Source organism: Equus quagga, chromosome 6, assembly GCF_021613505.1.
Source record: "Equus quagga isolate Etosha38 chromosome 6, UCLA_HA_Equagga_1.0, whole genome shotgun sequence".
NCBI classification, from domain to species: Eukaryota; Metazoa; Chordata; class Mammalia; order Perissodactyla; family Equidae; genus Equus; species Equus quagga.
Window position 1 is genome coordinate 47,210,221 of NC_060272.1, and position 17,934 is coordinate 47,228,154.

The 17,934-nt window shown below is 36.7% G+C and overlaps 1 protein-coding gene across 1 annotated transcript in view; it reads left to right on the top strand.

The window, feature by feature from the left end:
* Positions 1–17,934, top strand: part of DIAPH3 (diaphanous related formin 3) — a 482,479-nt gene that overhangs the window by 356,986 nt on the left and 107,559 nt on the right. The window contains exons 26-27 of the mRNA XM_046664521.1: positions 10,438–10,533; positions 11,013–11,072. Of these exons, the coding sequence (XP_046520477.1) occupies positions 10,438–10,533; positions 11,013–11,072 (156 nt within the window). The remainder of the gene's footprint in view (positions 1–10,437; positions 10,534–11,012; positions 11,073–17,934) is intronic.

Consider the following 17,934-nt stretch of genomic DNA (forward strand, 5'->3'; position numbering starts at 1 on the left):
ACGTCCAAAAATTCTTGTGCCCTTTCTATTTGAAAGGAGAATTAAATGAGCAGACAGGTAGCTTATTTTTCTGGAATTCTGCCAATTGTTTACATTAGTTTTAAAAATGAAAGAACTTTGATAAAAGATTCCAGAAGAAGGTAAATTAGATATCTTCATTAGTTAAACTAAATGACTGTGATGCCAAAATCATTTTCTTACAACAGAACCTAAATCATGAGAAATTTGGAAATTAAAAATTAATACCAATACCATATGATTTGTTAAAGTATATTTATATTACCACTTTTTCTGGTTGTTTTATAATTAAACCATGCTTTTGTACATGACATCCAATAATGGATTTTTTTTTCTAACACTGGAGAGTGCTTGTAAGAAAAATCCTTTATTTTACAAATATCTCTAGAACTCTATTTAATATAAGACATGAAATTATTTAGACTACAATTTGGATACAATGTAATAAATCATATAATAATTATAGTTTATACATTCAAATGTTTCTGTGAAGTATTTTTCACTCAAGCTTTGAAAATATAGCCTTATATTTTATCCAGAGCAACTAAGAGAATGGCCCCATGGTCTGTGCTCACAGTTACAAGATGACTGCCACAGATCCAAGCATTTTCAAGATGGCAGGAAGCGGGTAGCAACCAGTGATGGCAGCCCCCACTGTCCCAACTCCAGTAGATGTTTAAGATAGGAAGAAGAGAGAGAACAGTTACTGACATGTGCCTCTGCTATTCCTAGAAACCTCATAGCAGATAGATATTCATTTATATTTTATTGACCAGAAATGCATCATGTGGCCACCTCTAGTTTTGCTGCAAGGGAGCCCCAGAAAGTGAGGTTTTTAACTTTTCCAGCCTCTGTAGCAGAAGCAGAGAAGGAAGAAGAGGGTAGGAAATGGATGTGTTGCATTGCCAGTCAGCAATGTGTGCCATATTAGTGAATAAGAATAATCATCATAATATTAAAAATAATAGCTAATCGGGGCTGGCCCCGTGGCCCGGTGGTTGGGTTGGCGCGCTCCGCTGCAGGCGGCCCAGTGTTTCGTTGGTTCGAGTCCTGGGCGCGGACATGGCACTGCTCGTCGGACCACGCTGGGGCAGCGTCCCACATGCCACAACTAGAAGGACCCACAACGAAGAATATACAACTATGTACCGGGGGGCTTTGGGGAGAAAAAGGAGAAAAATAAAATCTTTAAAAAAAATAATAATAATAATAATAATAGCTAATGTTTATTGAGGCCTTACCATATGTGAGGCACTATTCTAAGCTCTTTACATGTATTAGCTCACTTAGTCCTCACAACAACCTTTTGAGGTATATACTATTGTTGTCTCCATCTTATAGATGAGGAATTGGGGAGGCACAAGATGGTCTTTGAGAGGCTCACAGCTGGTAAAAGTAGGAACCAAGATTGAAGCCCAGCATTTTGACTCCTTGACTTTGCTCCTAATTTTTCTCTTTTAGGACAACAAAAAAATTTCCTTCTTTGTAAAAGATTCTATTTTTTTCCTTATAATTTATAATAGGAAATATATTTAGTTCAAGTTGCACAAATACTGAAGAATAGTGGAGAGAAAATTTAAAAAATAAAATTCCATTTTTTTATGGTTGAAAGAGAACTGTTCCAATTATCATTTTATCAGTTAAATCCCAATGAAAATTGTCTTTCTAACTCATTTAACTCAAATGAATTTTCAGTTTCATATCTAGATTAAGACAAGTTCAAAGACTTTGTTTTAAATTATTCCTGTCATTTTGCTGTCTAGTTTAAGTTGTATTTGAGCTTTGTTCTAGAAGGTTAAAGACTGAACTAGTTTACCAAGTAAAGCAAATATAATCTGGTTCCCAGAAGGTCTGTCACCAGCAGCATAGAACAATAATTTATGAAATTTGGTTAGGGCAGCTCTCTCATGTTTCTTTTAGAAAGAGTTGGGTTAAACTATGAATCCATGAATTTTGTGCATCAGCTACACACTTTCAACAATTCTTTCAAGGAATTGAGCTTTCCTTCTCCTATTCCCACTCCAAATTCTAAATGGTGGTTTCCGTAGATCTCTAACTGCTACTGAAATCATATAAAATGTATTCAGTAGACGATGGGAGTAAAAAGAGAACTTTAAAAGCGCATGCAAAGTAAACACAATGGAAAGTGATCACAGGTTGAGAAGAGTCCTTTCTTCCTAAAATCCCCTTTACATCTTAGTTTGCCTGTGGCTTTTCCTCAGCTCTCTTTTTTTTTAATCACTACACACACTCTTCTTAAGAAAGCTCATGTACTGCCATAATATCAATAACTACCACAACAAAGATGATCTGTTATCAAGTGCTTACCACGTGCCAGGCACTCTGCTGAGCATTGCACATAATTTATCTCCTCCAACCCTCCCAATAACCTTGTGAAGTAGGTGCTATTCTTATTCCCACATTAAAGTTGAGGGAAAAAATGGGGGTTAGTAAGGTTAAGCAGTTTGTCCAAGGTCACACTGATTGCTAATTGGAAAAAATCCAAGCTATTTGAATTCAAAACTTGTATTCTCTACCATTTCACTCTGCTTACACTCTTTTCAATAGCTTCAAGTACGACCAGTTTGCTTCTGAGTTAAACCTATTAGTATAACCAATTCTTCCTCCCCAAGTTTTAAACCTGTGAAACCATGAGCCTTCTGTATACCCTTAATCACCTCAACATTATCCAAAACTGAGCTCCTCTCTAGGCTCAGCTGCATTCTACCACCAAACAAAATAATTCAGTTCTTGGTGAAAAATATCTACAAGTATCCAGTTGGCCAAGATGGATACCTGGAAATTATCCTCAACTTTATAGTTTAATACTCACCTCCATGCAGACCAAGATTTTTCTGTTCTTCGTCCTTTCTCTTTTACATTTTCATCACTTCTGTTCCTCACCTGGGCTTTGCAATCACATTTTGCCTAGATTTAAATCACTAAACCCATCTCTTCTCAGAGTGATCTTTCCAAAGTAGAAATTTGACTGTGTTATTTCCTAGCTTAAAATGAGTTAATGGCTCCCTTAAAGGTAAAACCCAAACTGCATAGCCTGGCATAGTCAGTGCTGATACCTCCCTCCTCAGCATCACGTATCCCTCCCGCACTGGTACCCTGCTCTCCATTCCTACAATATCTGAGTTCTCCCAAGTGTTTCACATCCCTGCAGACCCTTGCCTTGTACAGCTGTTCTGTGAGCTCTAACACGGCCTTCCCTCTTCAGGAAGCTCTAGCAAATGTAAAGCTATTCTTTAAGTCTTAGGTATCCAGGAGGGCTTCTGTGTCTGCTGTCCCTTCTCCCTCTGCCCCATGCCAAGTGTCCTTCCTAGGCTGGAGAACTCCATCATCATACTCCTCGTGTTGTGTTGTACCATTTGTTACCTCTCTTATTCTCCTTATCAGAGGAAAGCACATTTAGGTCAAGAATCAACCTCTTGGGGCCAGCCTGGTAGCGCAGCAGTTAAGTTCTCATGTTCCACTTTGGTGGACCGGGGTTTGCTGGTTCGGATCCTGGGTGTGGACCTACCCACCACTTGTCAGGGCATGCTGTGGTAGGCGTCCCACATATAAAGTAGAGGAAGATGGGCACGGATGTTAGCTCAGGGCCAGTCTTCCTCAGCAAAAAGAGGAGGATTGGTGGCAGATGTTAGCTCAGGGCTAATCTTCCTCAAAAAATAAAAATAAATTTAAATAAATTTAAAATGAATCAACCTCTTATTTCATCTCCTCCTCCTTCTCAGTCATCTTTTCCTGTCAGGAACTTTTTTTAGCTACTTTGTATTTATCAACATAAGGTCTGCAAAATTAAATGAAATGTAATAGGCTCATAGCATAAGAAAGTATCTTCTCCCTCATTCCTCTCGATTCCATCCCACATCCCAGAGGCAATCACTTTTAATTCTTAGGGGTTTTTTCCTAGTATTTACCACTTTCCTATTTCTAGATAATATGCTTAGACTATTGTCAATTTATTCATTTTCGACATTACTGAATTCCTGTAAGTGGTTGAATATTTAGCTCCCTTATGCCCTCTCCCAACTTACAATCTCCTCGGGTACCCGTCTCCTTTACCCCTGCTGTCTGCACATCATAATTGTATCACAATTGATGGTCAAACGAATGTAAATATTTCTCCCCTCCAGTTAGTATTCCATGATTGTTTCCTGTTGGACAACAATGTTATTTCTAGGCTTATACTAACAATATTTTTTAAAATTTGCTCAGTATTTATGCATACCTGTCACTATTTTATCCAAACTCTGACAGCTCTGTGAAATAAGCAGCCGTCATTTTTGCAAACATTCCCACACAGCAGACTTGCTTTCAGTTCCCTGGCTGCTCTTCTCTCCTATGGCCCAGTTTTCTCCCATATGATCTCAACTGGCTGCTCTGGGCCTGGAACACAAGTGTCATCCTGGGAATTCTTTTTGCCACTTTGCTGTTTTGTCCCCTCACTTTCCCTGGATCTCATGTTTTTCTTTTTTCTTACATTTCTCCCTTGTTTTGCAAAGGCACACCTTCCAGTAGCTTTCTAAGAATGTTTGTATAGGGGTTTTGCATGTCTGAAAATGTCCATTTTCGATACTCATCGTATTGGCAACATAACCATCTCTTCATTGGAAATAATTTCTCTTCAGAATTTGAAATCCATCTTTCCCATCTTCTGAAATTCAGTGTTGCCATTGAGAAACCTAGTTGCATTCTGATTCCTTCCCTTTTTATGTGACCTATTTTGGTTGGTTTTTAATGTTCTGGAAGCTTTTAGGATTTTCCCTGTATCCTTAGTTATATGTAATTTCAGTCTTGTACTTTGACTTGAGGAAAATTCAGTAAAGGAAAGAATGTTCCTACTGTATCACTGCCTTGTCTTTTTTCTCTTGCTCTTTATATTTAGCTGGTTCCCAAGATCCTGCATCCCCTGATGGAGTCATCTGCACTCGCAGAGTGCCACTAGCATCTATGAGGAAAAATTAAAGTCTTACTCTCATATTTCCAAGGCCTTTCTCAGGGTCTGGCCCATAGTTCTGAATGAGTATTTTTTGTAATATGCAAATGAGTTCTGAAAATATCACCCAAATTTTTGTCGGCATTTGAGGCCAGAATGTCCAGCTTACTTCCAGAAGTTATCTGAAAGTCCTTGCTAGCACCTTGCACTCAGATGTCCAAAAGGAAGCTCATTAGTCTCTTCAATATTTGTTCCCCACTAAACTCAATATTATGAAACATTTTTCCATATTTTCTATTCTTCCAGTCACAGGCCCTAGAGACCTCAGACATGTCTGAGTCACTCCATAGCAGCTCCACCCTCTGCTTATCCTCATGTTCTCATGATTCTTCTTTAGAAATACCCTTACCTCTTCTTTCTCCATTTCCCTTTACACTTTGCAATTTTTAAAAATACCATTTACAAATTGAACAAAGTGAAAGGTTATTCAGACAGACCAAAGCTTTGACTATTTCAGTTAGTCTATTTATTTAGAAGAGTTTTCACAGCAGGAGAGAGGCTATAGATATTTTGAGTATAAATTGTCTTGTAGTTAGAGAAATTGAATTCTAATCTACAATAAAAACCAGCTAGTTTTTATTTCTCTGGTTTGTATTAGAATAAGGTAAATGTGAATCATTTAAATACTGTATTATATCTCACTTTTGGTTTTATTCATATCTTTTGCCTTTGTACCTGTTATTCCTTCGGCCAGGTATGCTTTTCCCTCCCTAGTCTCTGCTGTGGCCAACTGCTGCTTGTTTGTCAGGTCCTAATTCACTAGGAGGCCTTACATCTCCAGGATATCTATCAGACTCCTGTAACCATCAGACTTTTCCGCCTCTTGAGAGCAGAAAATATTTCTTGTTAACTCTTAGGGCCTAGGTATCCTTAGTGCCTAGTAATGTCCTGGTACATAGTAGGCCTCAGTAACCATGTGTTGAGTGAATATTCTAAATGCCTTTTTTGGTGAGGAAGATTGGCCCCGAGCTAACATCTGTTGCCAATCTTCCTGTTTTCCTTTTCCTCCCCACAGCCCCAGCACATAGTTGTATGTCCTAGTTGTAGGTCCTTCTGGTTCTTCAATGTGGGACACTGCCTCAGCATGGCTTCATGAGGAGTGTGCAGCGCTTCACCCAGGATCCCAACCGGCAAACCCTGTGCCACCGAAGCAGAGTGCATGAACTTAACCCCTACGCCACTGGGCCAACCCTCTAAATGCATTTTTAACATTTGAAATAACATCTTCACTATATGTCCGCATCTTGCACATTGGATTCTATTAATAATCTACTTGTATTTCTGACCAGAATTTCCCTTCAAAATGATGTTATTCAAAGCCATAGTAAAATACAATATAAAAAAAGTTATTTAATTTCTGTGTCTGAAACAATGCTTGAAACAGAATAAAAAGCAGATATTTCATGAACTTACCATAGTGCACTATAGAGTTCATTTATGAATTTATTTCCCTACATTTTTATTTCACTTAGCAATTTATCAAGTGCTTTCATTTGTGTTATCTCACTTGATCCTCTCATTAACCCTAGACAGGTATTATCTCTATTGCACATGTCACAAATGATTATATAACTGGTCCATGTCTCACGGATCGTTAGTTGAGAGCTCAGACTAGAATGCAGGTCTTCTTACTTTGGTATTGTGTTTTTTTCCATTATGCATGTGGGGGTGAAGGCCAAGAAAAGCCATCAGCTCTGGGAAACAAGAGCGGGGATAGAGATTCCAGGTGGAGAGCGATAGGCAAGAGAGAGAGAATGTTTGTGGAGAATCACAGGCAGTTGCCTTTAGCTGAAGAATAGGTTGTGATTTGGGAAGTAACAGATAAGATTGGAAAAGCGATTAGAATCTGTGTCGGGGGGCAAGTGGGTAAATTAGGACTTTATAGTGTAGGAAATGAGAGATATTGAGAATTTGTGATTGGAGGATTGAAGATCATAATTCTGCTTTAGGACTTATCAGTACTGTATGGTATGAATAAGAATTAGAGAGAAACTAGAAGCAACATGACTCCAGGCAACTCGTGATATTTCAGGTGAAAAATAATTCCATTCTGGACTGCTAGCATAAAGTTTAGTCAGGAGAGGAAACAATGGATCAGTTCTTGAGATATTGGGGAGTGTGCATGAACAAAGTTTGGCGACTGAATGGACACATATAAGACAAAGAGAAAGAAAAGAACAAAGCTGTGTTGTTTACAATGGTGGTGGGAATGCACTCCCACCACGTGCCAGGTCCTCCCTCTCCATCTATGACCTTTATTCTCCTGCATGATTCGTTCTTCCTACTGACCATATTAGTGCCCCATTTGTTAAGACACTTTCTGTGTAATACTATCTATAGGTATTAAAAGTAAATGAAAGCCACTGCCTTTGATGAGCTCACAGTCTCGTGGTAGAAACCATCAAGTAAACAATTTGTAAAGGATTTGTTGCTAGAGGTACCACATGCCTGTAGGACACAGAAGGGAACCCAGTTCAGCCCACGCGGGTCAGGGAAGAATTCTCTGTCTTGAGGGGGAAGGAGTTAGCTTGGTGAAGAAAGTGGGAAGGATGCTGTATATAGAGAGAACAGGATGTTCAAAGGCATTAAGTGGAGAACATGGAGCTGTGGTGTAAGTTGTTTAGTAAGCCAAACGTGTCAGCCTCTATCTCCTAAGAACAGTGGGATTATCCTACCTAACCGTAACATAATTATCACACTCAGGTAACTTAACATTGGTACAATATAATCATTTAATATCCAGCTCCTTTAAAAATTTCCCTAATTATCCCAATAATGCCATTTATAACTGTTTTACAATCCAAGAGCTAATCAACGATTGGGTGTTGCATTTAGTTGTTATGTCTCTTTAATCTCCTTTAATGTCCTTTAATCTAAACAGTTCCCTAACCTTTTCTTTTCTCTTTCTCTTGATGATTGTTTCTAAGAACCATGGCCAGTTATTTCACAGAAAGCCCCTCAGTTTGGATTTCTATGATTGTTTCCTCACACTTAGATTCAGGTTAAATATTTTGGTGCCAAGTACTACACAGGTTATGTTGTGTCCATCTCGGTGCATCACTTCGAGAGAGGATTGATGTCAGTTATCCCATCGTTGGTGACAGCAAATTTGATTATTTAGGTAGGGTGATATTTGCCAGATTTCTCCATATCCTATTCCCCCACATCCTTATATACAATGGTTTTTGCAACCATTGGTGATTTCTGCCTGATTCATTCTTACTATGTGAGTTGTAATGTGGTGAATTGTCTATTTCCTTTATGTCTTTGGCATCCTTGGTTGACATTCTTCTGTAAATAAGAGCTTTCTTTTACCCCATATTTATTTTTAATTTTTTAGTGTCAGTATGGATGCACTATTCTTTTCTTTTTTCCATTGTATAATAGTCCATTCCTATCATTACTTATCCAGTGCTCAAATTGTCCTAAATTTGTTCAAGGCTACCCTCCAGTCTGGCTTCTCTGCCCTTTTGACACATCTCTGTCTTTGAGCACAGTCTTATTTTCTGGCACAACAATATGTGCCTGTCTCATTTCGCACTTTCTTGGTCTCAGCCCTAGAATCAGCCATTTCTCTAAGTGCTCTGGTTCCTGTCAGTGAGTAATGATATTTAGAAACCAAGATCTGAGGGCCAGGTGTGCTCATTGCTACAGCAGTGTCATTACTTCTGGGCTCTTTTGGGGCATCAAGCTAGGAAAAGTTGTTTTGTTGTTGTTGTTTTTTTTAATCTTGAGTTTGTATTGATACCTAGAAATTTAACCCAACACTTCATGGTTCTTCCTTTCCTTCTCCCATTCCATATTTGCATTTCCTTTCCCACAGGGAGCATCCTTGCTGCCAACAACATCAACTTATTTACTCACCTGCTCAGTCTTATTATACACACATAGTAGTTTGAGAATCACTATGTCTATACCACCACCAACAGCAAACTTACTAAGGAAAGTTCAAATTGTCTTTATAATTTTTTTTACTTTAAAGTGTATTCCATTAATCTTATGCTTGCTTCCTTATAGTTTTAGATTTTTAAAATGTTTCCTTTTACTAATGAAGTATATACACAACCTTAACTATTTGGCATTACCTGCAGTTCTTTTCAGGAAAACTGTAGTTTTGTTTGAGTGTAAATTTTTATAGCTAGGTATTTACTAATTAAAGTGTCTGAAATATTTAATGTATTTTAGGTAAAATAGCCATCAAGCCACTTCAGAATTAAATTTACATGTGAATTAACAACCTCCAAATACTCTATTTGTCACCCACCTTTTTTTGATAACACCAACAAGGTTTAATACTTTTCTAAAAATATGAAATAGAACCAGATGGAAAAGGGCCGATACACATTTATATTTATATATCTGTTTATAAGCTGTAAATGAGTGTGTTATTTGTACTTTACTGCATTCATTTGTCATCTGTTCCCTATAAAGGGACTGTGTCTCAAAAACAAAGAAATAAAAAATCCAGAGGAAAATAGTTTTGTTACTTCAGACATACTGTATACCAGCCATACAATTTCATAGAGAATTCCTGCAGATAACCCCTCTCTAAGGGACAAAGAAGTCTTTGGTGTTTCCTTGAATTTAGGATGGGCCAGTAGTTTCTTTGAAGCCTTTTTTCCTGCTTTCTTTAAATAATATAGCATTGACAACTATAAATATTGTGATTATTACAAACTAATGTGATATTTGTAGCGAGAATTGGCTCTATTACCACCTCTTTCTTAATTATATACAGGATGTCGATTTAAACTGATCGTAATGTGATGCAGTCCTTTAGACTTTTGAGAGCTTCTTTTGGTTTATTTTTCATTATAGAAGACAAACTTTTCATACATCCTGTAAGAGTTTGTAGTGATTGTTCTGCATCACCTGAAGTCAGGGGACAGTTATCCTCTGATGTGAAGAATCAGTTGTTGGGAACATGTTTGCAAAAGTTGGCCTGGAAATATAATTTTGTACAATAAGTTTAGATGGCAGAATCTCAGTAACAACAACAAAAACCCTCTCCCACACCTGGTCGATTTTAGAATAGAAGCTGATGCTTTGAAAATAACCCATTTCGACCAGGGAAATGTGATTTATGATAACCTGAGACACAGATATGACTAGAACCACATTCCATTTAAAGTTATTGTGCCATCAGACTATAAAAGCAGTGCTCTGAAGTGAATCCATGGGACTCGATCTCTGTAGTGGACAGTAACACAGGCACTAATGAGACAGATTTCATTAAAAAATATTTGATTTATAAGAGAGTTAAAGTCCTATCTTATTTTGAAATTGCTGGCTTAGTCCTGGCATCTGATCTTTTCTCCCCCTACCATCACCATCACCAGTTTCTGTGTATGCTTTGACATTGCTATGGTAACCCTGAGAGCTGATGGAATTCCCTGCATCTCTCTTCACAGAGGGTGATGAGACAGGAGTGATGGATAGTCTGCTGGAGGCCTTGCAGTCGGGGGCTGCCTTCCGCGACCGAAGGAAAAGGACACCGAAGCCGAAAGGTGAACTTTATACTTGTTTCATGTTACTTTCTAGGGAATTATTACAAAGAACAACGCTTTTTTTTTTTCCCATTCTTTTAAAGTCATGTGTCAAGAATGTAGTGCTGTGGGCAACAATTCTTCAGAAGTTTCGTAGGTTTGCATAATTCTTCCCTTGCAATGACAGATATCAGAGAGAAAAGCATTCCAGTTGGCCAATGTCAGTAGCACATTAACAAATCAATGCACTGAACCTAGAAAATCCTGATTAGTGTGACAAGTCTCATCTAAAGAACCATATGCACCTTATCCCGGTGGAGTTTACAGTAGCATAATTAAATGGGAAGTAAAAGTCATAACATTATTGCTTCAAGTATTTCAGGGTATTGAAGCATTGCTTTGCTTCCAGAAATACTTAACCTTGGAAAAAGCCCTGTTATACTTCTTGAGATGAACAGACCTCTATATTAAGTTTCTTTTATTTTTTTTTTTCTTAACAGATATTCGGCAAAGTCTCAGTCCAATGTCTCAGAGGCCTATTCTGAAAGTTTGTAACCATGGTAATAAATCATATTCATAAATTGCACATTCTTCTTATCTACTTTTATCCTGTTGCTCTGTGATTTTAGTAGGTTGCTGTGAAGTTCTCAAGTTTCAATATAACTAAAATAGTAAAAATGTGTGGATGTACATATTTGCTATGAGCTTGTGTACTCATATTTCCCGTTCCTACGTTATTGCCTTGAAGTAGTGTCGAGCGTTCTTCTTTCAGATCTCGAGTTGAATTATTTTTACTATTATTGTTTGAAGTTAACCTCACACATTTCTGAGCAGTGTTGTCCAGTGCATCCTTTCAAAAGCAGTGTGCTTTTGTAATACTATTTTAAGTAGTGGATTTACTTTACATCAGGATACAATTTGAAATATTGAATCTCTTACCTTGTTTACTCTGCTGTATTTGCCAGTACAGTTTGAAATACTGTGACCAATATTTTGGCAAAATCGTTAATACAGAAGAGCTTCTTCTGGTAATGTTGTGGAAGGATGTGCTAGAATTACTAAAACGGGAGTTAACTTAGTCTCTGATATTTATCTGAGATTCACGCCTTTCAAAAATCTCTAACCAACTCCTGCACACCCAACTTCATGGAGCCCTCTTCCTCTCTTCAAGGTGCCAGTTCATGTTGATTGGGTTTTATTTGCTTTGGTTCCCTTTCCTTCACTGTTACGTATTATGGAGATCTGCTTAATCTTCCATAGTGGAAAACAAATTCATCCATTGTGGTTGCCATTTATTCAGAGTGAGATTGTCACCAAAGTTTGCCAGATTTATAAATGGAAAAATACTTGACAGATTTCATTCAAGGGTTGTTTTGGGTGCAAGTGAATTGAGTTCTAGAAGTATTGATGTGTGACTGAGTGGAGAAACTTGTGTCAAATTTCTACCATAGCCTAAAACAATTATGAGGTAAATAAGAAAAAGACATGGATGTTATGAATCCTTAATAGCTGTAGATCCTTACTGCTCAAGGTCAAGTATGTATAGTAGAAGCTTAATAAATGAAAGGAAAGGTAAAAGTCTGCGGCAAAATTTTAAATAGATCTTTTACCTCTTTTTCAAAGTATGTTTTTGTTACTGTGTTGCCTTTTCCTACTCTAATAATAGGAAAAAAGAATTGTAATAAGTCAGAGAAATTCATCATGGATAATTAATCCCTAACTTTGGGTTATGATTGAGAGTCATTGTGACATACTAAATAATGGCAAGAAGTGTAGAGGATAGTGCTCTCCTGGAACTTAGAGATGATTTTGCTATAGATGAATAAATGGAAACTCGGAAAGGCTAAAAACTTCCCAAGAGGACAGAGCTAGTTAGTGACACAGAAATAACCATAATAAGGTTTGATTTTTATCACGTTTCTTGTTTGAGTACATATAGGGACTTTGATTTTTTATTATTAATAAAATATATAAAATAAACAACTTGGTCCCCATTATAAGTCGTTAAAGACCCACAGCCAACACAGTGATCATAATATGGTTATAATGGCATACATATACCCATGCTATGCTTAATTTAAAATAAATATTTTAGGCATTATGTAGGGGGAAATTATTTAAGATAAATTTGTGCACTAGCCTTGGGGAGCCCGGTCCTTCTGTGACTAATGTTAGTAAAGAGTCCAGGCTACAAAGGCTCATCTATAGTTATTTATAAATTGTGGCATTTTGGTCCAGATGAAAGAAGCAGATGAGCATTGCGTTTCTCTCTTGGCCAAAGCTGATATATGTACTATCTTAAGTTCTAAGGCTATTGTGACAATTAAGCTATTATGTTGTACAGCAAGCCAAAGGAGATATACCATAAACATCGAATTCTCTGTTCTCATATAAATGTAGCAGATTAAAGTGTTTTTAAACTTATTTTTCTTTGCTATTTCTGTTGTGTTTTCCCTGTACATTTCTAACCAGGTAGAAAAAAAATTGAAATGACCAAGTTAATCTTTGAGGACTGTATGTATAAAGATAGATTTGTTAGACTAGACATTGAAAAATACAGAATTTGGTTCAGGAAAGTATCTTCATTGAAACAAAGATCATGATTATTTTTAGAAAAATGATATTTCAGAGTTTATTTTATAATCTTTGTATTTCAAAAATTACTTTGTTTTCATTGAAAATACTAACCTTACAGCTGAACTATGTGATTGAAATGAAACCCTTTTACTCTTTAATTTGCTTTTCATATACTTAAACAAAACTTATGTCTGATATTTATGTTTTCTACAAGTATATAGTAGTTGATATTATCTCAATCTATTTTTAAAAGATTTATAAGATTTTCTATAATTATTTTAAATTTGTTTACATCCTAAGTAAAGTAATAATAGTATTATTAATAATATGCTAACATTAACTGAGTTATTTGGCTTACTAAATGCCAAGTAATATTTTATACGTATCCCATTTAGTCTTCTCAATACTCCTATCAGATAGTCAATATTTTTATTTCCAGTTCATAGTCAAAAATAACCAAGGATTAAACAGGTCTGATAGTTTGCTTAAGGTCCTGTGGCCAAATTTCAAACACGGGCCTGTATGACTTCTGAGTTCAAGTTCTTAATCTCTCTGCCATATTATGCTTTAAATACAACTGCTTGAATCCGTATCTTTTCCTCTTCTCATCTTTGAGCTGATGAGTCATGTGTGTACATTTTTTTTCCTATGTGCTTCAGAAGCACAGAAATTGTACACACTAACTTGTCCAGCCCTTGTGCTGTGCTCCAAACCTCTACCAAAAATACGTTGGTTAAACCCTTTACATGTTTTATCTTTAGCTTTGCCTGTTAAAGCCTAGGCAGAAATTAAGTGTTTGGTATTTTTCCATGCTAAATCTTCACTCGTTCATCCATTTAGCAAAATTTATTAAGCACTTGCTAGACACTTGATATAGAGATACCCTCTAAGAAGTCACCATGCAGTTGAGAGACTGACTAGTAATAATTCCCATATATTCGGTTAATGCCAAGGTGTAGAGGTAACACGCAGAACTTTGGGAATACCAAGAAGTCTGGAAGACCATTCCAGACTTTATAAGAATATTCCAGGCTTGGCTTCTCGAAGGACCTGAAATCCTACCTGAGTTTTGAGGAATGCGTAGAAATGAGGCCAAAAATCTGAGGGCAGGGATAAGCTAAGAAGCGCAGCAGCATGTGCCCACTTTCTCAGAAGGTCTTTTCTGAACCCACTCTGAACGCTGTAAAACTATATGCTCTTATTAGCGTATAGCTCTCATTAGCATATACTGTTAGCTAATATAATGCTCTTAGTAGCCCCTGTTTGCTCTTATTATCACTCTGGTTTTTCTCATTTTGCAATGCTTATTTCCCTTATTCCCTTATTTTGTTCTTATTTCAATGTCTGCCACACTACTCCTGAGTCCCATCAGGGTGGGGACAAGGTAAGAAAGGAGGAGATCTGTCCTGTTGACTGCTATAACGCCAATGCTTTGCTTGGTTGGTGCCTGACACATGGATGTTTAGTGAGAATGTGTTGAATGAACAGGCATGTTTATGTTTAGGCTTGAATGGAACAATTAATGTATTGAGCAAAATCAGGTCTTTGGACGTCACCCAAATAATTGGGATTTAATATGCCAAGTGCTAAAGCTCCAGCTGCGAACACAGTTAACCCCCCTCTCATGTGCTCCTTAACATGTCATCTGTCATCAAAAGGAGATATTTGATCATCACTGGTCTATACTTCAAAAGGTTGTTGGATCAGATGTGGAGGGTGCAGTTCAATCTTGATTGGATTATTTACTCCTTGGAAGTGGAGGGTTACTTATTAATTAGATTTCTTTCACTTGCTTAATCAGGCAAAATTTAACAAGAATAAATAAAACAGGAGAAAGCATCCACTGATGAGTACAGGGTGTTATCTCGTTTCTTTACTCAACACAGTGTGTTCCAAACCTAAAGATTTTCTGTAGCCTGTAGAAAATAGTAAAACTTCTGCTTTTAAGAAAAGATCATCAAAATATTTAGTAATGCATTTTTTGTAAAGATTATACCATATTTGGTATAATTTGCTAGTGAATCAACTGGCCTGATTGAAAATAAAGGACCAGATAGGGAAGAAGTATATTGAGAGTTTGATTCCAGACCAAGAATTTTATCAAAATCTCCAGAAAAGGGGGAGATTAAATAATTATTAAAAATTATTGTTTGATTGCTGGTTTGTTACAGATTTTCTTTATTTGTACATGTTATAGTTTTACATGTATGCACGTGGGAAATTGACTTTTGAGCAGGAAAATGACAGGTCTGAGCAGTGTGTATAGAACTGAAGTGACAAATGTTGGAGAGAGGAAAGAATAGACGGAAAAAAAGGACTTCACAGCACCTGATGCCGACATGGATTGGCTGCTAGGGATGGGGAAGGAGTCAAAAAGTTTATCAAGGTTTGAGGAGAGAAGCCAGGTCGAGAGCTCACAGAGTATTGCTTAATGCTGTGTAAGAAAATGAGTTATCTAAAGAAAAATCGTTAAATCTAGGGAATGGCAAGTCAAGGATTGAACCTTCGGAATAGACACGAGTGAATAGCGAAGTGAACGAGAAGCCTAAAAAAGATGAAAAAATAGGGGGAGGTTGCGTAATAGTGGAGCCTACATTATGAAGGTTGAAAGAAGACTTTGAAGAAGTTCGTTTCCTCTTTTCTTTTTCTTTTGTTATTTGTTTCTTTCTTTACACACATCAGTGGTATACCACTGAGTGACTAGTGTTTTTCAGGGTAAATTAATTCCTACTTTCTTCAAGGACTTCTCCTCCCCTATACACTATGTGGACTCTGTAAAACATTTGTGACAAGGGTTTCACAAGTAGGAACTGTTTAGCCACACCTTGTGGTGTGTCTGCCTGCAATTTGATTGCATCCTCATTAGAATCTCTTTTCATTAAGTAGTACAGTGGGATTTTTTTTCTCAGTTAAATGGATATAGAGTAATCAGAAAGAATTCTATAGACTATATGCAATTAAAATCCCTAATGATAAAACTATTTAACTGTGACAAAATAAGATAAAACATAATCAAAATTTTAGGCAAACACATTTTTTAGTGAACATCCATAACCTAAACAAAATCTTGCTATATTATCTTTACACTAAATCAATTCTTAATAGCCTTAATTTGGATTTGATTATCTATTTTTACTCTTCCACTTATATATGGAGCTTTGAGAGATTTTTATAGAAATAAGATTGTACTGCCTCCAGGCACAGCTGCTCTGCCACTCTTAGATTTGAAGTCAGAATTAAATGTGAAGCTAGTTAGATATCTTTGAATTAGCATATTTCTCCACAAAATAACTCTAAGGGAGGCATACAAGACAGGCTTTGTTGTCAATATATCAAAACTTCACACGTAACCATCCCTTCTCCCTAATCCGCTTGGTCTTGGGTCCCCTTATTTCTTGACCTACCTTCTCCCCAAGCAGCAAGAATTTGTCTTGAGGCAGAATTATGAAATTTCTAAAGTTTTCAATGGTGTCTGCTCAGCACTAGCTGCCTTAAGGCTTCTTTGAAAACAATGAGGACAACACCAAACCAGTCCTTGTCTAGAAAACTTTATCTGTCAAAGTCATAAATGTTGACAACTACCATTTCTATTTCTTTAAACTCTATCCTATTTTAAAGTAGAAAGAACATAAGGAATAATGTGGTAAAAACTATATGATTTCGCTAAAGTCATTGGCTTATTTTCTTGAGAAAAGTTTTTTGTTCTCTTTCTGATGAACCTGTACCTGCCAAATAACCTAAGAAAGGGAGCTATTAAAATACTAATTGTTTTTGGCACCCTTAGACTTGGGCTTTCAAGCAGAATCCAATGCTACCTGTAACTGTCAAAAGACTTAAATATTTTTTAAGAAGACTTTTCTAGGCCAGGAATGGAGAACAATTTGGGTGATTCCACATTTTATTTAAACATCAGTCTCTTGTATTTACTATGTAGTCAAGCAGAAAGAAAAATGGACTCAGCAGGGCACCGGCCTAGGTAAGGATGCCCTGTGGCTAGATGCAAAAGGCCTTTCTAATTTATAGTCAGGGCAGGACAACCTTTTGGCTTAGTCATTATCAAACAGCCTCTTAAGCATGAACAGATTAGAAAATTCTCAAGTAGTAAGGACTTCAAGTTGTTTTAAAAGGACATTTATACAAGAAATAGCAAATGCCTCTCATTTAATGAACATTCACAAATGTATGCTGAAGGCTAGTACTAAACTGAGTGAAAAGGAGATAAAGAACTATTTTATAAGGAGAGCAATGTCATTGACTTTCCTGAAATAGCTGTTATGATAATATGTCTCTTGTTCTGTTTGTGTTCCATAGTGGACTATAATTATTGTGATCTTTTAAATTTTTTGGCCCACTCTAAGTTTCTCCTTTCCTTGTAGCATAGGTTTGGAATCTGGGTTTATTAGGGAGTCCAATGGATAGACTTTAAAAGCTTCTTGAACTCTGTACTTCTGTTTTAGATTTTGTGTTTGGGCATATATTTTTTTCCAGGTGAGAGGATCTGTTGATTTTATCAAAATCTCCCAAAAAAGAGAGATTAAAGAATATGGATTTTATTGTTTGATTGCTGGTTTGTTACAAATTTTCTTTATTTGTACATGTTATACTTTTACATGTATGTATGTGACATTTTCCACGTCTGTGATTATGGCAATGAAAGTTTTGTTCTCAAATGATTTTTACTATAATTGTCACTTGAGAATGAAACTTTCATTGCCATAATCACAGATATGGAAAACATGTCAAATGGCTGATATATCTACAGTTTTAGTGACAAACTATGTAGGATAAATAGTTAAAATCCAATAAATGGTGCTACTCTGGAGGTTCACTCAGGACATAGGGAGG